The sequence below is a fragment of the Silurus meridionalis genome, chromosome 3 (assembly GCF_014805685.1).
Source record: "Silurus meridionalis isolate SWU-2019-XX chromosome 3, ASM1480568v1, whole genome shotgun sequence".
In the NCBI taxonomy this organism is placed as follows: domain Eukaryota; kingdom Metazoa; phylum Chordata; class Actinopteri; order Siluriformes; family Siluridae; genus Silurus; species Silurus meridionalis.
The window spans coordinates 8,701,903-8,727,025 of record NC_060886.1 but is presented as its reverse complement, the minus strand read 5'-3'; the positions used below and the strand labels follow the sequence as shown (position 1 = coordinate 8,727,025).

The following is a 25,123-nucleotide window of genomic DNA, read 5'->3' as shown; positions in this document are numbered from 1 at the left end:
ACCTGCTATAGAGCTCTGACCTCAACCCTATTGAACACCTTTGGGATGAATTGGAACGCTGACTGCACCCCAGACTTCCTACATCAGCACCTGACTTTAACACCTGTGTGGTTGAATTGAATAAAATTAAGGTCAGGTGTCCACAAACATCCATAACTTTTTATGTTAAAAGTCCTACTGAGTTTAGGAACCTGTGCTTCTAACCTAGCAATCTAAATGATCCTGTGTCATAATAAACAAGCTCACACTGTGTAAATGCACTTAAATGAGGTGCTGTTGCACAAAAATTTGGTAAACCTCGACAGTTCAGTTATAGCTGCATTTTTCTTGTATTTTTTTTTTTGGATATGCTCACTTATGTTTCTTTTTTGTAGTGATTGAGCACCAAATTAACCAGCTTGGTCTCTAATATGCACATTTATGGCGTCTCAAATGGCAAATCAATCCCCTCAGGGACCTGCTGTGTCAGTTGTTTTTGTAATCACGCAGGTGCTCTGGAAGGTCGCTCAGAAACCAGGCGTTAACGTACACACTGAACCCTCTGCTATTTGCCCAAGAGAGTGTGGGACTGAAGAAACAAACCAGAAATGCAAACACATAAGTGTGGGTGTGTGAGAAAGAGTCTCTGGATATTTATTAAAAATTCAAGCCCAAAATAAACTATAAGGACAAAAGAATTGGGACACCTGACCTTTCCTGCCATATGTGCTTCAACAAACTGTTACCACAAAGTTGGAGGCACACAGTAACCTTGAACTTCCTGAATTTATGGATTACATGGTTTGGAGAGGAAGATCTTAAATGGCCTGCTACAGAGCCGTGATCTCAACCCTACATAACACCTTTGAGATGAATTAAAACCCTGACTGCACCCCAGACCTCCTCACCTCTCCTACATTAGTACCTGATTTTACTTAAACCCTTGTGTCTGGAGGAGCACAAATTTCCACAAGCACACTCCAAAATCTAGTGGAACATCTTCCCAGAGGAGTGGAGGGAATTATAAGAGCAAAATAGGACTAAATGTGAAATGCGATGCTCAAAAAGCACTTAAACTTTTGGAAATAATGCACCTTCACAGTGTGGCATTCGTGTGTGAGTGAGTGCGAACAAATGTTATCAGGAATCCTGTAGAACAGAATAACAATGAACCTCTCTGAGAGAGTCGAACCTTCAGCACAATTCTCCACACAGTGTGGGTCAATGTTCCAAAGGCAACCGAGAGAAAACTACAATGATGAACATGAGCATAAAAAAAAAAAAAAAAAGAAATGAGAGAGAAAGAGGGAAAACAGGATGCTCAGAAGTACATGTCCTGGAAAAGGTTCTGCCCCATCTCGATGTAGGCCTCCTTCTCCTGTGCGCTCATCTGCTCCACCAGCTCTGGCCTCTGGCTCACTTCCCTGTAAGAGTACGCTCTTCCTCCCACCATCACCACCGGATCGTCTCCCACCTCCTCAAACTCTTCGTCCTCCTCATCCTCGTCTTCACCCAGTCTGCCTGGCTTCGCTGGAGCAGCAATGGCTTGGACCGGAGAGTCCTCGTCGGATTCACTGGTGTCGCTCTCCGAGTCGCTGGCGTTAGTTGCTGGGATGTTGGGGGTTCTGTGAAGGGCGCCACCCACTGGTGCAGTTGCACTCTTCTTTTCGTGGATGAGAAGCGCCCGCATCACTTCCTCGTTCTCGTCCTGCGCGTGCCCAGGTCCGGCCACGCCTTCCTGAGTTACCATGGAGTCCTCCTCAGCTGTGGCACAAAAACACTGTAAGTTACAGAAGCAACAAAAAGCAACTACATGCTTCATATTAACCAAGAGAACTGACGTCCAAACGTCCACAATGTCAATAAAACCCCGCGGACAGCCAACGTTAGGCAGCTGTAATTACAACACAGAATGAAAAAATGTTACAAGGCAGTTAGACTGTAGTGTTTCTCCCTTTTTCCACTTATTACAGTGTGTGATACACACTCCTGAGCAGCACGAGAGAAAAGTACCGGATCCATCGTTAGCAGATCGCGGAGCTCTGCTCATTCAGTCGAGACTTACAAGCTTATTTCCAGTCATAAAAAAAATCTCACTGATCTTTTTTAAAGAATAAAATACAATGCAAGAGCAGATTGTCTGATAGAATTATGCATTTATTTATTTTTACTTATATACTTATATTACTTAAATACATACATATATATATATATATATATATATATATATATATATATACATATATATATATATATATACACATATATATATATATATATATATGTGTGTGTGTGTATATATATATATGTGTGTATATATATATATATATATATATATATATATATATATATATATATATGTGTGTGTATATGTGTGTGTGTATATATATATATATATATATATATATATATATATATATATATATATATATATATATATATGTGTGTGTGTGTGTGTGTGTGTGTGTGTGTGTGTGTGTGTGTGTGTGTGTGTATATATATATATATATGTGTATATGCCATTAGGAAGACAACAAAGAAAAATCCTTGGAGCAAAAGCAACACCAGGGCAATTAATAAAAAGAAAATATAGATTATATATAAAGGAAAAAATTAGCATGATGTAAAACTTTCTTTATTCTGGTCATGAGCCTAGACAGGAGTATTGTGCTTCAGTCTGACTCAAGTCATGAGCTGTGTTGTCACCATGTGGCTAATTTAAATCACAAGCTGTCAAAACCCGAGAGATAGAGAGTGAGAGAAAGAGAGTGAAAGAAAAGCATGACTTCCATATGCAGCAATACGCCTAAATAAATATTCAAACCACATTAGGATCTAGATGTACAGTATCTCACAAAAGTGAGTACACCCCTCACCTTTCAGCAACCATTTAGTATCTTCTAAAGGACAATACTATAGAAATGAAACTTTGATGTATTTTGTATACTTTGAGTAGTCAATGTGCAGCTTTTATAGCGGTACAGATTTACAGTCCTCTAAAAATAACAGTTATTACTGTCAAAATAATTGGCAACAAACTGAGTACACCCTACGTGAACGTCAAAACTGTGTCCAAAGTGTGAATATTTTGTGTGAGCAGCATTGTTATCTAACACTGCCTTAATCCTCCTGGACATGGAATTCACCAGAGCTGCACAGATTGTTGCTGGGATCCTCTTCCACTCCTCCATAATGAGCTGCTGGATGTTAGACACATGGTGCTTCTCCACCTTCTGCTTGAGGATCCCCACAGGTGCTCAATCTCAATAGTGTTCATGTCTGGAGACATACTTGGCCACTCCATCATCTTCAGCTTTCTCAGCAAGGCAGTTGTCATCTTGGCGGTCTGTTTGGGGTCATTATTATGTTGGAAAATTGCTGTTCGTCCCAGTTTCTAAAGGGAGGGCATCCTGTTCTGCTTCAGAATGTAATAGTATATGTTTGAATCCATGTTTCCCTCAATGAACTGCTGCTCCCCAGTACCAGCAGCACTCATGCATCTCCAGACCATAATGCTACCACCACCATGCTTGACTGTAGGCAAGACACTTTTCTCGGTTCTCTTCAACAGGGCGTCACCACACATGTTGGAGCCAAACAAGTTCATCTTAGTCTCGTCAGACCACAGGACATGGTTCCAGTAATTCATGATCTTGGAAAGGTTGTCTTCAGCAAACCATTTGCAAGCTTTCTTGTGAGCCAGCTTCAGAAAAGGATTCCTTCTGGGATGACGGGCATGCAAAACGACTTGTTGCAGTTTGGTCTGAGCACTGACAAGCGGATCTTCTGCTTTAAAGCAATGCTGCAGCACTCATGCGTCTGTTTTTTTAAGCAGCTTCACAGCGCGAAAGACTCGACTTCGATATACCCTTGTGAGGTCTGATCCGATCCGATTTCTGTATGACCCTGTGCACTGTACTGTAACTCAGTTTCAGGGCGTTACTGATCTTCTTACAGCCTCAGCATTTTTGTGGAAAGCAACAATTCAAATTCTCAGATCCTCATGAGGTGCCATTTTAAACATCCAGTGGTCAGTATGAGAGAACTGTACTCAAAGCACCAGATTAAAACTGCTCTAATACAAGATACACAAATTCGTATGGTTCTGTCATGCAGACAAAAACATGAAAGCTGGTAATGCTCGACAGATCAGGACTGTTTTGGCAGTAACATGGGGACCAACACAATATTAGGGCGGTGGTCATAATGTTAAGCCTGGTCAGTGTAACTGTAGTAGTAATAGTGATCTTTTTTTTAGTTTAAATGCTTGGTCTCATTTTTAGACAGAATATATAATAATTCTTAAATTAAAAAGAGTTCTCTTGAGCTCTGGATTTAAGATCTTTTCACACAAATTAAGAAAAGCAAACTTTTTAAAAATAATAATTAACAAGCTAGTTTTGGAGTTTAAATTAATTCTCTAAAGCATAGATACTTTTTCTTATTTCAAGAAATCTTATCTTGAATAGGACATGTGGTTTTGCACGGTTACAAGCTGTACAGCTGTTATCACTTAGGGTGTACTCACTTTTGTTGCCTGTATGTTGAGTTGAGCTATTTTTAGAGAAAAGTAAATCTATACTGCTGTACAAGCTCCAGATATACTCTATATCAAAGTTTAATTTCTATAGTGTTGTCACTTGAGAAGATACTAAAATGGTTGCTGAAATGTGAGGGGTGTACTCACTTTTGTCAGATACTGTATAGACTCATTTTTTCTTCCAAACTATTGTCAATCTATCAGGTTAAAGGAAACACTGAACGTGAATGCTTCAAAAACAAAACAAATGTCAAATTAGCAGAATTTTAAATTCTTGAATTAGAATTCATGGGGTGTTGATGAATTTAAATTTGATTGAATATAGACAAACGTTTGTGGACACCTGACTATAAGATTTGTATACGCTGTTTGGAAGTTCTGCCACATTTAAGCTCGATTTACTGTTACAATAACCTCCACTCTTCTGGGAAGATGTTTCACTAGATTTTGGAGTGTTCCTGTGGAGATTTGTGCTCGTTCCGTCACAAAGTAAGGAATTGATACAGGTGATGTGAGGAGGCCTGAGGTTTGTTCCAATTCAACCCGTAAGGTGTTCACTAGGGGTGAGATCAGAGCTCTATAGCGAGAGACTTAAGATCTAAGTTACACGGACCATTATTATTGATGCACCACCCGCTAAACTCTGGAGTGCTCTGGACAGGTAACACACCAGATGCAGATGAAAAAAAATGGAGGAATGGAGAGAAAATAGCGAGGGTCGAAGAGAAGATTCATATGGAAGCCCATTTCCATATATCAAAAAAACGTATGCCTAATATATTTTTTTCTGGGCAACTTTTTTTTCTTGCAAAGCTTTACATAAAAAAAATGTAATAGTTTGTTATTCTATTGATTGTAGCCTAAACCTCCGATCCCTGGAGAGAACTCTGTATAAACAATCAGCTCTGGAGAAGATGGAACAAAACAGATGAGGTCTTGTTCAAACTTCAGGCCGAACAACATGGTTACCGGTGGATGCACCAGAAATGTTGGACGTTTACGAGAAATACATTCAGAATTGCGAGAAATTATAATTTTTTTATGTGGCAGATTACAGGCTTCCATAGAATTCAGGCCAAAGAAAGAGACCACGTTTCCAAAGTTTGAGATTATTCCAAATAATTTCTCATTATTTATGTCCTAAATAAAAATACATGTATATATTTGTATTTACATTTTGATGTAATTTGCTAATTAAATGCACTAAATTGGGCATGTTTTCACAGATAATCTCAGCACTAAATTGTTAATTTTTCAAAAAACTGGAAACAAGTTACTTGGTCAAATTTAACAGACCTGTCTTATTTTCTCTTCTATATTTATTTGTGCGCTTTAATAAAGAAAAAATACTTCTTATCCGATTACTCGAAGAATCGTTAAAATGAAATTAATACTTTTTTTTTATACACTAGGGGTAGCAGTGCTATACACAGAAATTTTCAGTTAAATGACTCAAAGTAAATGCATTGCTGGATTTTTGATACTAAACTGGTTCTGTTCCTTTTCGTAGATACCACATAGCAAACTCGAACCGTGCTCACTAGCAGCTCGTGTACACCTCCACACAAAGAAAAGAAAAGTGGTGAAGAGGTACTGACCGGCTTTGAGGGCGTCGTTGTCGTTGTAGGCGCCCTGGACGGTGCTCTGAGTCAGCCACACCGGTCTCTCTTTGGGGGCTTTGGCCTCGGCCGCTTGAGTTTGCTGGCTCTCCTGGTCCTCCATGCTGATCACAACATTCTGTGTGTACATATCCGCGTATGACGAGCCCTTCGTCCTCCAGACATCCCGACCTCCCGCAGCACCTGCGGGGAGAGCCGCCCGCTCCCGACTACAGGGCAGGACAGAAATGTGTAGTGGTTAAAATCTTACAACTGGACACCACGCGACAAATAAGACAACTATGGCCCGGGTTCACGACACTACACTTCCCTTGCCACCCTCATTTAACCAACAAAAGAAGACCAGAAAGTGAACAAGTGGCAAAAAAAGAGGGCGTCGACCTTTGTTTCAGAGCAGGGATTTCTGAAGGCTCTGGCTCCAGCAGCTCGTGCGACAGGTTGACGTCTTCTGTTTCCCGTAGCAACACGTAAATAGGCTCGATCTGCTCGTTGAAGCGGGCGACCAGCGTCCTCGCGTCTTTCTTCGGCACGGCCGACTCGTCCTCCTCCACTTCGGTTTGGCAGAACGTACAGCGGAACGTCCCTAAAGAGAAAGAGAGAGAGAATGCAAACGTCACCTATGCTGACTGCAAAATATCCCTGTTTAATAACAATAACAACAGCAGCAGTCATATTAAACGTTTGGTATAATATGTCTTGTGGGTGGTGGGATGGGCTGGTTAGCCATCTGCTGTGAAAATTATTTACAGACAATAATGACAGCATATACTACATTATTTTGTGTGTATGTGTAGTAGTAGAAGTATTGCTGAACCGATGTAAATAATAATAAAAAAAATCCCAGATATTGGAGGCAAAAAAAAACTACTCAATAATCATTCAAAAACAGTGCAATAGGTTTAGAAATGAAATTTCGCAGAAACAATGATCAATTTCACAAAACAAGCCGCTTGCTCCTACACCACCGAGTAGCAGTAGACATTATGTTAATCAGCCTCAGGGGTTTTGAGTAAAGTCAGGTAGTGTACTGTTTTCAGTTCATTGTTTTTTGTATAGCGCTTTTAACAATGGACAATGTGGTAAGAAAGAATGAATAAGATGTACTTTAATTGTAAGTTTGTCCCTAATGAGTGAGCCGGTGGCAACTGCGGCAGGAAAAAACTCCCTGAGATACCATAAGGAAGAAACCTTGAGAGGAACCAGACTCGAGAGGGACCCCATCCTCATCTGTTTGGCACTGAACGTCCATTTATTACAGCTAAACGATGTTGAGGTGTGCAGAGATGATGATCAGATGCAAGCTGTAGTTCTGTGTCAGTGTAGCAGACTCTTGATATTAAGTACAGTCCACATCCATCCTCAAAGATTGAATGGACTTTTGTGTGCCTTCAGATTGAAAAAGAACCACATATTTCATCAGGAAAGATCAGGTGTCCCAATACTTTTGTTTTTAAAGTGTATGTCTGTATATGCTGTATTACAAATGTTCCTTCACTGGATCTAAAGAGGTCTGTAGCTGTTCCAGTGTGACCGTGAGCAACACTGGACATAATGCGAGCTGCTGAACTTAATCCTATTGAACACCTTTGGGATAAATCGGAACGCTGACTGCGCCCCAGTACCTGACATTACTAACACCCCGTATGGATGAATGAGCACAAATCTCCACCAGCACACTCCAAAATCTAGTGGAACATCTTCCCAGAAGAAAAATGGAAGAGAAAAATGTGGAATTAGATCCAAAGACACCGGCACCCCCGAAGGTTTCTGTGTCCAATCTGTATCAGGTTGTTAAAACTGGCACTTGTGAATGATGTGTTGAAGTGCTATATTTAAGCAAAGGGAAAAAAACAAAAAAATTAAAAATAAAAGTTAAGCAAGGAGGCACAGATTTTTACCTCCTGATTGGAGGATTGTTGGCAGCTTTTAGGCCGAATGGAGTGGAGGAAATAAATAATAGAAAATGGAGACTATAAATGGAATGAGGTGATCAAAAACCATTGTCAGTACAGAAAATGTGACCCTCAGGCCGGTCCTAAATCTGTGAACCACCGCAACAAACTAAAAGCACGAGGGTTTAACTTATACAAACCCTGCATATTTGAACGCATGCCTAAAAGTGCAAATGTCCATACTACTAATGCAGGGTATCTGCAGGTTTCAAAGTCAAATCTACAACTTTTTAAGACCCTTTTCCTACAATTAAGAAAGAAATGTAAGACCCATATCACAAACACAAAAACAAACCCACACAATTTCATTTTTTTTTTAAGCCAAATATCACTAAACTTGCACTTCCCCACAGCTGGAAAAACTAAGTTTTACATCTGTTGTTTAATAGGAGAAAGATTCGTCCCAGTAACAGAAATCTGATTGGCCGTGGCATGTTGGTCTACAGCAATATTATATTTGGACTAGCGAAAGAACGAACTTCAACACTATGAAAACTAACAAACAAAAACGTTCTAAAGTGCTGATGGAGCATTTCAATTAGCATAGACTTTTTTTAAGACCCCGCAGAAACCCTGTAATAACAAATATCAATAATAATTTAAACAATGGGTCATGCATTTTTTTTTATTAATATTATTATCTCCAGTTACATAAATACGCAGAACTTGGTCTTGCTTTCATAGAGTTTTGACGAAACACAGCCGTGTAATTTAGCTGTATTCATGAACGATAAAGGGAAAAGATAACTGCACAAAGAAAGATAAGCCCCATTACATTCTGTGTGAAACGCTTAATGAGTGCCTGTCTCACAAACAGGCTCTGTTCTTCTAGGTAAAGCAGAGTGAGTGTTTTCTGTGTGTGTGTGTGTGTGTGTGTGTGTGTGTGTGCGCGTGATGTCTGATGTCTATTTTCACTCGAAGAATAAGAAAATGTGTTTTATTACTGATTGGGCTGCCAGTACCACTAATATCCCTCGGATATTAAAATGCTAAATTTCCCCTCCCTCATAGTATAATTTGTTGGTTTCCATTCTACGGAGATTAAAACGAAATTAAAACCGGTTCCTAGGTAAGTGCCGAAAGATAGATCTGCGCAGGTGTTTAGCACGTAGTCGTAATTTAGTACCAATTTGCCGCTTTTTGTTTGTACACACTAAAAGCTTCAAAAACTCCACTTCCACAGCCTCCACTGATGGTCCCTTTTATTGGCCTCTTATCTGTTATGTGAATATTTCAACGTTCACCCCCACTACACCCCCCACCCTGTTTCTGTCTGCCACTCAGTCCTGCAGCTCTTCTATCTGTCACAGTGCTGTCGGATAAACGATGGCTCTGCATCACTCTTACCGTTCTGTTTACTTACTTACTTTTGCACAATCGCTGGCAGGAGCGCAATAGAGAAATGGAGAAGGGCGGAGAAAAATGGGGGTGCCAAGAGTGATGGCACGAGCGTGGCACAAATCCTTGTTTGTATTCACTTATCTCCCTCGCTCATCAAGTTGTTTTCTTTTTCCTAGTCCAATCCATCAGATGACCAAGTTGTACGGAATAATAAAAAGGACCAGGCGGAGGGGATTTATTTATTTATTTATTTTCTCCTTTATTTCCTTTATTTTTTCGTCAGTTTGTCGAAAAGACTTTTCAAAATGAAAAAATGCAGTGAATTATTTCCTCGGCTGCTACCGAATCCAAACACCTCCTATGCAAATGTGTGCCTCCAACTTCGTGGTAACAGTTTAATGAGAATCCGAATACTTACAGTAAAAGATCAAAGTAAAGATTAAATTAAAAAAATATATAAATAAATATATATGTCATATTTTAGAGAACATTTTCAGCGACGTACCACATAAGGCGGGAGAAGTCAGGTGTCCCGATACTTTTGTCCACGGTGTGAAGGGTATCGGTTTGATTCGGATCACACTGCAGTAAGAAAGAAATTTGCTCCCATATGCAGGAAGGAAACCAAAAACTTTGATCGTTTTTTCTTGTTGCAGACGAAATGTTAATCTGAGCCATGAGGCACAAACGGAGCCAAATACACAGAGCAGTAACTAATTTCAACAGCTTCAGTCAAAAAATAAACAAACAAAAGAAAAGCAAGAGAGACTATTTATGCATGTATACGTTTTTTTTTACTAGTTACTCACAGTGCCCTCTACTAATATTGGCACCCTTAGTAAATATTAGCAAAGGAGCTGCGAAAAATCTGTATTATTTATCTTCTATCTTTATAAAAAAAAATAAAAAATAAAAAATAAAAAATCATACAAAAATACTCTGCATTAAAAAAAAACTTTTTGTAAAGGGAGACACAAAGTACTGACTAAAAAAAGGGGTGCCAATAATTGTGGCACGCATGATTTGCTCTCCATATGAGAGTACATTTGTGTGGGTTTTTTTTAAACAAAAATTAAATTTTAAACTTTATAAAATTATCTTTTTAATTAATTACACACTTTTGTTTGCTAACTTTATGTTGCATGTGCTTGAATGACACCAGATTTCTAAACCGAATCAATTTTGCTTATGCACTATATAGACAATAGTATCGGGACCCCTGACTTTTCCAGCCATTCGTGGTTCTTCCCCAAACTGTTACCACATAATTGTATAGGAGGTCTTTGACAATGCCCCTGTTCACAAAGTCAGCTCCTTCAGGATTTGCTGTACATAAGTTGGAGTGAAACACATCAAGTGGCCTGATATAGAGCTCTGATCTCAACCCTACTGAACACCATGGGGATGAATTAGAACGCTGACTGCACCCCAGACATTCTCACATCATCTACGTGACTTTCAGCTCTTATGAATCTTTTGGTCAGGTGTCCACACACTGTACCTTATTTTTATGAGTTGCTCAGTAGCTCCTGGTTTTATAACCACAAATGACTGTAGAAGACTGTAGAAAGAACATTACTCATAATCTTACACTCCAGTACTCATGTTAGTTCTCACTCTCCAGTGTTCTGTATTGTTTAAAGATTTATAAATCACACTCTTGATGTCACCCAAATGAGGATGGGTTCCCCTTTTGAGTCTGGTTCCTCTCAAGGTTTCTTCCTCATAACAACAGGTAGTTTTTCCTGGTCACAGTCACCATGGCTGCTCATCAGGGATAAATACACATTGTTCACCTTAACTCTTAAACTCTGTAAAGCTGCTTTGACACAATGTCAGTTGTGTAAAGCGCTATAGAAATGAACTTGACTTGACTGTACCTTTGGTTTTGTTTAATCTGTTAAACCTAAATGAAATAAATTCAGCAAACAGGCTAATAAATATGAAAGAGCCCTAAAACATGACCCTGGTTTGAAAAGCAGTGCTACTGAAATCTAAAACAGGATATGTATTTCCTTTATCTGTGTCCCTGACTGAAAAGGGTTTTGTGCTGGCACATAAAAAAAAGAACCCTGTGTGGGAGTGTGAATGAGAAAAAGAAAAAAAGAAAGCAAGCAGGTATTAAGGCAAAATGTTGATCAAACGAGCAACAGCTCTCTGGATTTGACCCGAGTCAAAGCTCGGATTAACGCCCCCCTGTCACTATCTGACAGAGCAAGCCAGAAATCAGCAGGCAATCATCTAATCAAATAGACGTTTTTGGCTCGACGTGCATGTGCTTAGCTGTACCTTACGCTCGAAAATGATGGTTATTTTAAGAAAAGTTCACGTCATGGTCATAATGCTTTTATTATGTTGTCGTTTGAGATTCAGCGTACTCAACCCGAGCTTCATCATCATACATAATCTATGTGCGCAATCAAGAAAAGGTCATATCGGCAAATCGCTCGGCTCGCTCGAAAACATACACTTTATTCAACGCTAGGTCAGATACAGATATTATCAGTCCTTACTCTGCTCAGTGTGTTCAGCCCTGATCCATCAGCTGATCAGTCATGTTACATTCCCTGCAACATTATTATTATTAATGAATATGCGTTATTTTATAACAGATTTATCCATATTTCCAACCTACAAAACTGTTGCACGATGTGAAAGATGATGATAGAAAGATATCGCGATATCCTGCTTTCAAAAACGATACAATTATCTATTGGGGCTTTAAGAGCGAACGCTGTATTTCCGAGTGTTTGACAATAGGGGGCAGTGTGCGGGCAGCGCGCTGCTTCCACAGAGCGTTGAGTGTTTTTTTTCCTCTCAGATGCACTCGAACTTTCACGGTTGACGAAACCAGAGGCATGAAACTTTGGAAATAATTTCAACTTTAAATAAAAAAATAAAAAAAAAATATTTTAATTAAATATTTGTTTTATTTTTAGTTTAAAAACAGTTCCACTGTTACAACTGACAACAAACATTGGGTGTTTATCGATAAAACAAAGTTCTGTTATTCAATTAATTTTTTTGGCCGTAGTATCGATTTGGTATTAGTATGATTAGATTTCATTTTCGTTATCGTTTTAAAGTAAAAAAAAAAATGTTGGTATCATGACAACACTAAAAGCAAGTAATGGCGGGAGATTTCTATCGATCGGTGCATTTACATTAATGTTGTCTAGCCCATGATTGTAGCACGTCGCTCGCAGGAAAAAGAAATGCACGACCATCATCACGTGGATTCGATACAGGTTTGAACCTGCTTCTCATTCTTTCGGCTTCTCCTATTAGGGGTCGCCACAGCGGATCATCTGTCTCCATACCCCCCTGTCTTTTACATCTGCCTCTTTCACACCAACTACCTGCATGTCTTCTGTCACCACATCCGTAAACCTCCTCCTTGTTCTTACTCTTTTCCTCCTTCCTGGTGGCTCCATCCTCAGCATTCTCCTACTGATATACCCCATGTCCCTCCTCTGCACATGTCCAAACCATCTCAATCTCTCCTCCCTCACCTTGTCTCCAAAACGTCCTAAATGCACTGTCCCTCTAATAAACTCAGGTACAGGTTTGAACCTGATTATAAAATATAATTCAAGGTTACATAAACCACCATTCAGATTATGTTTTTGACTTCAGCACAAAGGAGAAGCAGTAGAACTCAGCAGTTAAAGCTCTAGAGGTTAGAAGGTTGTGGGTTCAAGCTCCAATACCAGCAGGCTGCCACTACTGGGCCTTTAAGCAAGATCCTCACTCGCTCCATGTCCCAGAGGGCCTGTACCATGGCTGAATCTGGGTCTGACCTCTGACAAATTGAAGCCGTTTCTGTTTGGGAAGCGGAAAACTCACACCCTCATGTTCCTTTTTTTACTTATCAACATACCACACAGCTCATTTGGATGGGTGACACTTTTTTCCCCTCAATCCAGCAAACTGTATAGACAATCATTTAGATTTAACGAACGAACATGTACACTGTTACTCAATAGTGGTGCAACGGATCACAAAACTCACGGGTCGCATTACGGTTTTTGAGAATTTTTCGGATCAGCAAATAAAGGAGAGGAGACAAATATAAGTCGCTTGCCATTCATTACAAGAGAAAGTCTTCCTCTTTTCCTCCTTCCTGGTGGCTCCGTCCTTAGCATTCTCCTACCGATATACCCCATGTCTCTCCTCTGCACATGTCCAAACCATATTAATCTCGCATCCCTCACCTCGTCTCCAAAACGTCCTAAATGCGCTGTCCCTCTAATAAACTCATTTCTAATCTTGTCCTTCCTAGTCACTCTCAACAAAAACCTCAACATCATCTTTTTAGCTTATTTCTTTAATATTTCTATAATTGTGTCTGTGTGTGTCCAGGAGGTTATAAAAGTTGTGTTCTGTCCATTGGACAGCAATTATTCTAAACTAGTAGTACCGCCAGCTCCCAGCTCCCTGCGCACACGGGGTTTCTACCGGGTTTCCTTCATGCCAGGAAGCAATGCTAGAACTTCTTCTATAAGCGTGAATGAGTGTGCGCGACGTTCTGTCAATTTTCTGGATTTTCGAGTGTGCTTGTCGAGATTTGAGTTCATTTAGCCACAAGGGTGTTAAAAGTAAATGCAGGTACAGATGTAGGTGAGGTGAGGAGGCATGGGGTGCAGTCAACGTTCCAATCCGTCCCAAAGGTGTTCGGTAGGGCTGAGGTCATCTTCCACTCCAATTCATTTAAAGCATATCTTCATGGAGCTAGCTTTGTTCACAAGAGCATCATCAAGCTGGAACAAGTTTGGGTCTCCTAGTTTAAAGAAATTTTGTAACGGCTGGAAAAGTCAGGTGGCTCAAATTTTTGTCTGTAGTGTGTCTACTACTAAGCGAAATTTTTGCTCTACGGTCAAGTAAATAAATTCTGGCACTTCCAACGCTCATTAGATGCTGTTTAGCTTTTATTTAAGAAGACCACAAAGACTGCATGGTGAAGTCGTTTGTAGAAATCGTTGTCGTTTTGTGCATTTGCATGTTCTCTTCATTTTGACCAGGACTCCTGATGGGATGTTTTTAGTGATTATCCTGTTAAAAGTCTCCAGTCTTAACCTCCTGGCAGAGGTCGCGAATTCTGAGAATTCAAATTCATTAAAGCAAATACAAAGGTCTCCAGGAATACAGTGCTTACACAACTGAGCAGTTGAGGGTTTGTAACCTTGCTCATGGCCTCAGCACTGACGGCTTAGTGGTGCTGGGGTTTAAACTCCTCCTGATCAGAAGTCTTACCCACAGAGCTAACACTGTCTAAACATTGTTTGTTCGCCTTCAGTTGGCACGCTGCTCGAACCCCTGGAGCTTGCAGGTCTGTTTTGCAGAGGATCATTCTGGTTGGTGTGCACTTTCTTCTCCAGCCAAACTCCACAGGGTGGCCTCTCTACACTCTGCTCAGGTTCTCTCCGGGATGAAGAAATGAATGGCTCCGGCAAAGCCTTTTCTTTTTTTTCTTCCACGCTGTCAAATGTAAACACTCCAGCAACCGGCTCACAGTCAGCTCCTCACACAGCCAGACGCTTGGGTTGCATCGCTTGTAAGTCAGTTTGGATGCATCCGTCGAAGTCGAAAAATGGGAACGTAATATTCTGTATCCCTTATTGCATTAGACAGACTGAAGACTACTGAACTACTAATCGAGGTGGCACCCGAGCGCCTCATTTAAATAAATAAAAACACCACCAAACGTGGTGGCGGCGGCGGCGACGATGGTGATGTGACAAGTAAGTAACGCGCTCTATACGGTAAGGCTACCGAACGTTCCCGACATGTAACCGGCATGTACACGTCCGTGTGTGTGTGTGTGTGTGTGTGTGTGTGTGTGTGTGTTGAAGATGGCCAGCGGTGGGGTTGCTCTTTATCAACCCGTCTGCTTGCCCATCCCACTGCGTCTCCTAGCAACAGCTCGCCTCTTTTGCTAGTTGTTTGCCTTTTCCCATCACTAAACATCTTTCCTTTTATAGTTTCTCAGGTTCACTCGTATGACCAGGGGTGTGGATTTAGATGTTCTAGGGCTGATGCTTTAGCTCTTGACAACCAGCTGTATATATTTCCATCATTTAAGTTATTCGATGCTTTATATCGTGGAAGGAGTATGAACGAACCGTCCTAGAACTAAGCGATTGGACGATGTGGTAATTACACCTCGCATTGGATTTATTCCGATCCTTTTACACCATGCATCATTATCGGACCTACCGACCTCTGTACGCACGTCATTACAGCAGTGGTCTTGATCGTCACAGCTAAATAGCAAGTTTCCTGAAATGCCAAGCTAGAACAAGCAAACCATGCTGCCTGGAAGCCCCCGCCACGGTCCCCGCTCTCGCACCACAGTCGCTCTCCATATTTCTGTAAAGATCCCAGAATGCCGAGTTCATTACTATGAATTCAAATCCACTATGCAACATGCATGCTAAAGTTTAGAAAGAACTCAAATGCAGGAAGGTTTGGGTTTAAATATATTATACAGACATAAAAAAAATTGATGTCTAGTTATTTTTGGGACAGAAATGTTTTTCTTCTCTGTATAATTTTAAGTTTTGTTTTTTAATGAATAGAGAGCAGGGAAAAGCAGTTGCATTAAACAAGTATGAATAGACCTGAGGGTTTGCAGGAATCGCATGCGCTGACAAAGATTAAATATCACAATACAGAGCGGAATCTTTCAAATTGCGACGTAGACACAAGTAACACTGGTAATTCGAGTATTGAGATACGAAACGTCGGCATCGCAGGTCGAATATCGAATAGAGATATAACATAAGATTCTGCTTTTTACTTTTAAAGTGCTTGACTTGCATCCCACAGCATACTCTCATCTTTTTCAACCGTTTCCCTTGTTGTAACGTCCAGTTTGTTTAGTCACTATGGGGTTCAGGGCATTTAGCTGGTCTGCTCCTCATCTTTACAATTCTTTCCACAACCTATACGGAAAAAAAATGACCGTCTGACCACTTTTAAAATCATGCCTTTAAACTCATCTGTTCAGATTTGCCATTTTTGATCTATTTTAACAGTTAAACTGTTGTTGATCTTGATTTTTTTGATTGATTTGAAAGGTGACTTTAAAAAAAATTATAAAAATATTATTATTATTATCAAATCACTGACTCCACCCAAATCTCTTTTCCAGCTTTCTCACAGTCTGAAAACATTGTCTACATTTCAGGTTCAATAAATCTGACAGCACTTCACAGAGTACTATGGTCATCTGAGGGACGTAGGGAAGGAGACGTCCATCCTGCATCGCGCCTCTTCTGAAACCCGCATCCCCCATCTCCCATCAGAAGTCCGTGCACGTCTCTGTTACGGCAGAGCACACGGAGTCGTGTGCGCATGTGCATGTCTACGCGCTACTTCGATGGCGGGTTGATAAATCAGAAGCTAGAGCAGAGGCAGAAACTACAAAGTGCTGGAATGAGACGAGGTGCTGGCGCTATACAGCAAATGACAAAAGACTAGTTGACAAAGCCGAACACGCCGTAGTCGGTGTACTCGAAAAGAACATGTACATCTTTCTAGTACAATCCACACTTTGGGAGCTTTGACTCGAGCAGACTTCAAACCGTTGCCAGGGCGGGTTTGCGATTTTCACTCTGCTGCCGAGCCAAACTGTTTCAATCACTTCAGAAATCTGTTCATAGAAACTCTGCAGTAGCAGTCAGGCTGTTTTATAGAATTTAGAAGCATTGAATTTGATGTAGGCTTGTTTTGGACTACCTTTTAAAACTAAAATAAACAAGACGGCAATATCAGAAAGGCACAAATAGAATTTTTAGTAGCATTAGATTTGGTGTAGACTCATTTTGGACTACTTATTAGAAAGAACAAACAAACAAAAAAACAAACAAATAAATAAGACTCCAATTTTAGAAAGGCACAAATAGAATTTTTATAGAATTCAGTAGCATTGAATTTGTTGTAGACTCATTTTGGACTACTTTTTAAAACTAAAATAAATAAGACTGTAATATTACAGGCACAAATAAAATTCTTAGTAGTATTGGATTTGGTAGAGACTCGTTTTGGACTACTTATTAAAACAAACAAAAACAAACAAATAAATAAAGACGCCAATAGCAGTAAGACAAATTTTTTTTTATAGAATTTGGAGGCACTGAATTTGGTGTAGACTCATTTTGGAATACTTATTAAAACAAACAAACAAATGAACAAACAAACAAGACGCCAATATCAGAAAGGCACAAATAGTATTTTTATAGAATTTGGTGTACGTTCATTTTGGACTACTTTTTAAAACTAAAAAGAATAAATAAAAAAAGACGGCAATATGAGAAAAACTATTTTTTATGGAATTTAGTACCATTGAATTTGGTGTGGACTCGTTTTGGACGACTTATTAAAACAAACAAACAAACAAACAAACAAGACGGCAATATCAGAAAGGCACATATAGAATTCGGTAGCATTGAATTTGGTGTAGACTCGTTTTGGACTACTTAATAAAATCAAAATCAATAAATAAGATGCCAATATCGGTTTGGAAAAGGGCACAAATGCAGAAGAATGACAAGTCGGGTGTACTGCAGTTTTTTTTTATATAAAGCATTCAAATAAGAGCGAGCACAAAAAAAAGCCTGAACATTTTGTGCTGCTTCCTCAGTCGCAAGCAAACAAACTGAATCAAACGATGATCCTTGGGGCTCAGAAGTAAAGACTTCTAAGTTAATTATTTTCCCTCTGATTCAACAGGGAAACAAAACAAAAAACAAACAAACTAAAATTCCCTTTTGAATTTTCGTATGTGTTTGTCTTGTTTCCCTGTTGAATCAGAGGAGACCGAAAGCGAAGCACCTGGTGTAACCTACGTCGCCTTCCTTACTCATTGCGGTCATTTTAGACTTTGAACACAAAGACAGACTCGTTAGTCTCAGTTAATCTCGTTTTTCTGACATATTAAAGCAACAGCGCCCAAATGCAACCTTTCCACAAATCCATGCTGCCATCTAGTGTTTACCTCCTGCACAGAGCACAAATCTCCAGGGTGCAGTGCAGAGCTTGGAAACTCAGCTTCCATAGAAAATAATCCTACGGCATTGTGTGCATCAGGTCTGAATTGGTGTACACAATGCTCAGAATAGTCTGGGTATCAGTAAAGCCACAGGTGCACCAGAAGTGCACTTACTGCTCTCCGGTTTTAGCGATCCCACACACACACTGCGTAGACGGACTCGAGTTCTAACACCAGTGGAAACCCGTATGCATTTGGTGATTTTTATGCTCACTTTGGCTGCAAAGACTGCTTCTTTGAGTTACTATAGTCTTCCAGTCAGCTTTACCCAGGCTTGCTGATGAGAGAGAGATAAGAGGAAAATGCTTTCTGCACATGGTGCACAGAAGAAAAAAAAAAATCCAACAAGATCAGCAAAAATACTCAAAGCCTCAGCCTGTCTGGCACCAAGAGCCAGGAGATGATACCCCCATCCTCTTCTGATGAGCTCTTGATCTTACATCATTATGCATTGCACACAAAGTGTTGGGCAGAGAAATACTCATTCAGAACGTTTACATTCAGTTCTTTCTGGTTCGAAGTGTATGTCCACCATGCAAAGTAAAAATACACTCGCATCTATAAGGGGTATGATGCCAGCTTTATTAAAAACTCACACACTATATGGGCAAAAGTAATAGGACACTGTTGGGACTTTTCCAGCCATATGTGGTTCTCCGCCAAACTGTTACCACAAACGTGGAGGTACACAATTGTATAGGACGCCTTTGGATGAGGTAGCATTAAAGTTCCCTCCAGTTGACCTTCGAAACCTAAACCTGTTCCAGCATGACAATGCTCCAAAATCAAGTGGAACATCTCCCCAGAAGAGTGAAGGTTATAACAACAGCAAACGGGAACAAAATGTGGATCGGCTGAACACGTCGCCTGGCTTCAGAGCTTCCAGATACGCGTTATTTATCGGCGTAAAAGCATAAACGAGGTCACGTCACTTTTTTTTTTTATCCTCCTGTTAATGTCGTCTGTTCCCTCTTAACTTTGATTAAGGTGCCAAGAGCACAGCACGTCCTCTCAAAGACAAAACTTTCGTTTTATTGCCGTGCTCAGTAAATCAAAAACACAAGGTCATTCTCTGTTAACGATAACGTGAGTGGGAAAATTAATTAATTAGGGGTGTAACAGTACACAAAATTGTGTTCACGGATCGGTTCAATTTCTGTACAGTTCGGGGAAGAAATTCTAAATCTATATTTATATAATATATGCACAAAAGTAAATACACCCCTCACATTTCAGCATCCATTTAAGTATCTTCACAAGGGGCGATAATATAGAAATAAAACGTGGCTATACTTTAGAGTAGTCAATGTGCAGCTTGTACAGCAGTACAGATTTTACTGTTCTCTGAAAATAACTCAACATACAGCCATTGTTGTCAATATAGCTGGTAACAAAAGTGAGTAGACCCTAAGTGATAACAGCTTTTTGTCGTGTAACCGTGCAAAACCACATGTACTATTCATCATCTTCCTTTTTGTCTGCTTGACAAGACCATACAAATTTGTGTATCTTGTATTAGAGCAGTTCAAATACATACGCTGCACACTGCAACGAGTCGGTTTGCATGGCCGTCATTCCAGAAGGAAGCCTCTTCTGAAGCTGGCTCACAAGAAACTGTTTGCTGAAGACGACCTGTCCAAGAGCATGAATTACTGGAACCATGTCCTGTGGTCTAATGAGACTAAGATAAACATGTTTGGCTCAGATGCTGTCCAACATGTCTGATGACACCCTGGTGAGGAGAACCAAGAAAATTGTGTCTTGCCTACAGTCATGCATGGTGGTGGTAACATCATGGTCTGGGGCTGCATGAGTGATGCTGGTATTGGGGAGCTGCCGTTCATTGAGGGAAACATGTACTGTGACATTCAGCTCTGGTGATTTCCATGCCCAGGAGAATTAAAGCAGTGATGGATAACAATGCTGCTCACACAAAATAGACACTTTGGACACATTCGACATGTTCACTCAGGTTGTACTGGCTTTTGTTGCCATCCAATACTGTTTGTATGTAGAGTTATTTTTAGTAAACAGTAAATCTGTACTGCTATACAAAGTTTTGATGCTCTGATAGGAGGATGATTCGACTACCAATCTCAATAGAATCTTCGCAGAGGTGCTATGAAACGAGGACCATGCCATTTTCGTTATATGGGGGTGCTCAATGTCTGATTTCCCATAGAACTACTGGTTTCCTTCCAATAAATTAATATGCAGCCTATTATTATAATAATAATAATATTTGCATTCTGAAATCGAATTGGCTCCCCCCCATCCTTCTCACCTGTCATTGGGTCAAACAGCTGGTTGGCCTCGAGGTCGGTGAAGGTGCTGCAACAGTTGGGGCAGTGGAACGACGCGCGGTTGGTGGAGTCGCGTTCGTCCGTCTCGATGCGTCTCCGCATGTGGTCCAGCTTGTACTTCACCACATTCACCAGCAGCCTGTAATTAATGAAGTAGTAATTGTGGCGCGTGGTCTTGCCATCCGGCGCCGTCTCCACGCGCATGCGGCACTTGACGAACTTGTCGGCTTTCAGGGTGTTCAGCATGGAGCGCAGCTGCTTGCGGTCGAACTTCAGCAGCTCCAGCATATCCTCCTCGCGCACACAGGAGTTGCGAATCAGGACGTCTAGAGCCAGAGCGTGCTCGATGCCGTAGAAACCGCGTACCACCTGCTTGGCCAAGCGCTTTAGCGCCGCCGGAACCTCGGTCAGCACCTCCGGCTCGGTCATCACACAAAGCTGGAGGCTGAAGGAGCAAGAGAAAGCCTAGGTGTGAAAGAAAATCCTGTTAAAGGTTTGTTTATCGGTGTGTCCGAGTGTGTGTGTGTTTTATTTATGCGAGGAGTTTAAACACATGCAATTTAAAAATTAGAGGTCGACCAATAAATCGGTTCTTTCGATTAATCGGCACTGATGGAGGATTGCTGGAACTATCGCAGAAAATCCATGGCTCAAGTTTTTCCGACTTCCGATCAACTGTCATTACAAGGGCGGCCTCTAGAGGCGAATCACTGACGCAGAGAGCGCCAGATTATATTTATTTATATAATTATTTTTATTCATATATTCAGATCATTTAGTAGTTTTCTGTACTAAAGTTCAGTACTATTTTACATTGAGTGTAACGTCTTTTTTATTTAATGCAGAATATATTTAAAAACAACTATCGGTTAATTAATTGGTTATCAGCAGGTATGATCTAACCAAGCAATCGGTAAAAATCACCATAGGTAAGTGTAGAGAAAAAAAATAAGCTTACCCTGTCCTAATAATGAACGAAGTGATGTAGAGCAGCAGGGTCTGACTGACTGTCCTGAGCTCTCTGTAGGTTTATTAATCAGATGACAAGCACTGAATATATATATATAACTTCTTGAAGTTGGCCCAGTACTGTAGAGATCTGTGTGAGAGAGAGAGAGAGAGAGAGAGAGAGAGAGAGAGAGAGAGAGAGAGAATTTTAACAATTATTCACATGACAACATAAAAAAAACATGAATACTGCAACAACTAATCGATGAAATCAATAATATTCGATAATGAAATGAATTGTCAACGAATGTGGTTATCGATTAATTGGGCTGCTGAAGTTACGAGAAGTAAGAGAACACAGCCGCCTGTGAAAATACCAAAGAGTACAGGGTCAACCAGCAGCAGGAAAAAGTGTCATCCAAGGCATGGGAGCATTTTATAATAAACACAACAAAGAACACTGTAACCTGCAAGTTCTGCAAAGCAGAGTTTGCGTGGAATAGAAGTACCACAGTGATGCACCAGAAAACACACCGGTGTCACGGATGAAAGAAAAAATGTATGATCATCTTATGTGAAAATGGTGTAGTTTAATGAAGTGCTATTGTATAAACTGTAACTTCAGTACAGTCACACCGGATCTGTTGTGTTGTGACTCGCGAACATCAGATTGCGCAATCAGCTCGCTCGAGACATAGTGATGGATTCAATTCAAACCTGTGTGAACAAACACTAAACCTAAAAGCTGCAAATAACTGCAGCAGTAAACAAGTATATTTTTAGTCACTGTTGTTGTTTTCAGCGAATGATTATGCATTTGTACACCAATGCATATTTCTCCTTTTTTTCTTTTTTTAAATCAGGCCTGTAAGCGTGCTGCGTTTCTCCGTTTAAAAAAAAAACTAAAAAAAAAAAAAACACCATTCGCTTAACCTATTATCAAAATAGTCTTTAGCTGCAGGCCTACATTACAGTAATAACTCCATTTCACTAAAGAAATTACATTCAACATCTGAACTTTATACTATACAATACTCATAGAACAGAAAAGAAACACGACAGACAAACACAGACAGACAGACGGTCTGAGAAGACGAGACAGACAGGCATTAAAGTGTGCTGCTATACACACAGACACACACAATTATACTCTTACACACACACATTCACATACTCTCTTACACTGTCTCTCACTCACTTATACTAAACACACACACACACACACACACACACACACACACACACACACACACACTCACACACACACACACACACACACATACTCTCTTACACACACTCATATACTCTCTTACACACACACACATATACTCTTACACACACACACACTCACTCACATATACTCTCTTACACACACACACTCACTCACATATACTCTCTTACACACACTCACTCACATATACTCTTACACACACACACACATATACTCTCTTACACACACTCACACATATACTCTCTTACACACACTCACACACATATACTCTCTTACACACACTCACACACACTCACATATACTCTCTTACACACACACACACACACACACACACTCACATATACTCTCACACACACACTCACTCACACACTCACATATACTCTCTTACACACACTCCTCACACACACACTCACAAATACTCTCTTACACACTCACTCACACACACACTCACATATACTCTCTTACACACATACTCTCTTACACACACTCACTCACACACACACACATACTCTTACACACTCTCACACACACACACACTCACTCACTCACACACACTCACATACTCTCTTACACACACTGCATATACTCTCTTACACACACTCGCATATACTCTCTTACACACACTGCATATACTCTCTTACACACACTCACATATACTCTCTTACACACACTCACTCACACACACACTCACTCATACTCTCTTACACACACACACAGTCATACTCTTACACACACACACACACACAGTCATACTCTCTTACACACACACACACACACATACTCTCTTACACACACACACACAGTCATACTCTCTTACACACACACACACACAGTCATACTCTCTTACACACACACACACACAGTCATACTCTCTTACACACACACACACTCATACTCTCTTACACACACTCACACACACTCACTCATACTCTCTTACACACACACACACTCATACTCTCTTACACACACACACTCATACTCTCTTACACACACACATATACTCTCTACACACACACACATATACTCTTACACACACACACATACTCTCTTACACACACATATACTCTCTTACACACACACACATATACTCTCTTACACACACACACATACTCTCTTACACACACACATATACTCTCTTACACACACACACACATATACTCTCTTACACACACACACATATACTCTCTTACACACACACATATACTCTCTTACACACACATATACTCTCTTACACACACACATATACTCTCTTACACACACACACATATACTCTTACACACACACACACATATGCTCTCTTACACACACACATATACTCTCTTACACACACACACACATATACTCTACACACACACACACATATACTCTCTTACACACACACACATATACTCTCTTACACACATATACTCTCTTACACACACACACATATACTCTCTTACACACACACACATATACTCTCTTACACACACACATATACTCTCTTACACACACATATATACTCTCTTACACACACACACACATATACTCTCTTACACACACACACACACACACATATACTCTCTTACACACACACACACATATACTCTACACACACACATATACTCTCTTACACACACACACACACACACACACACACATATACTCTTACACACACACATATACTCTTACACACACACATATACTCTTACACACACACTCACTCACACACCCACCCACATATACTCTCTTACACTCACTCACACACTCACTCTTATACTCTCACAATCACACACACACAGGTGTAAATCATATGTGGGCAGAGCTACAGAGTTAGCGGTTCCTGGTCTACACCACACCGCATCCTCCAAATTATCAGCTGAAAGAGTAAAACTTTACACATAAACACTGAATTCTTAAATATCTAAAGCAAATAAGACAAGATACATACAAAGCCGGAGCCTGTTACGGTACAGATGCCTCACTTCCGCCTAAACCAGCCTCTTAGAGTGGGCATATAGCGGAAATGACGCAGCGGATGTTGTTTCACATACGGGTCACGAGGAAACACAATAACGTGTATTTTACTGTTTTAAGGTTTTTATGAATAAAATTACATATGTGTATGAAATGTATATATTCGAAATGAGAAAACATTAAAAAGTTTGCTTTTTATTCATAT

The 25,123-nt window shown here is 40.2% G+C and overlaps 1 protein-coding gene across 2 annotated transcripts; it reads right to left on the bottom strand.

The window, feature by feature from the left end:
• Positions 1-925: 925 nt before the first annotated feature.
• gtf2e1 (general transcription factor IIE, polypeptide 1, alpha) lies at positions 926-25,047 on the bottom strand. 2 transcript variants are annotated; one of them, XM_046845802.1, is made up of 6 exons: positions 24,893-25,047; positions 21,745-21,885; positions 20,768-21,251; positions 6,520-6,721; positions 6,118-6,347; positions 926-1,743 (listed from the first exon to the last, which is right to left on the bottom strand). In XM_046845802.1, the coding sequence occupies exons 3-6, from the start codon at positions 21,213-21,215 to the stop codon at positions 1,301-1,303; spliced, it is 1,323 nt and encodes a 440-aa protein (XP_046701758.1). In that variant the 5' UTR covers positions 21,216-21,251; positions 21,745-21,885; positions 24,893-25,047; the 3' UTR covers positions 926-1,300. The 2 variants fall into 2 exon arrangements, with proteins under 2 accessions (XP_046701758.1, XP_046701759.1); XM_046845803.1 differs by having other exon boundaries at positions 20,768-21,231.
• Positions 25,048-25,123: the final 76 nt, after the last annotated feature.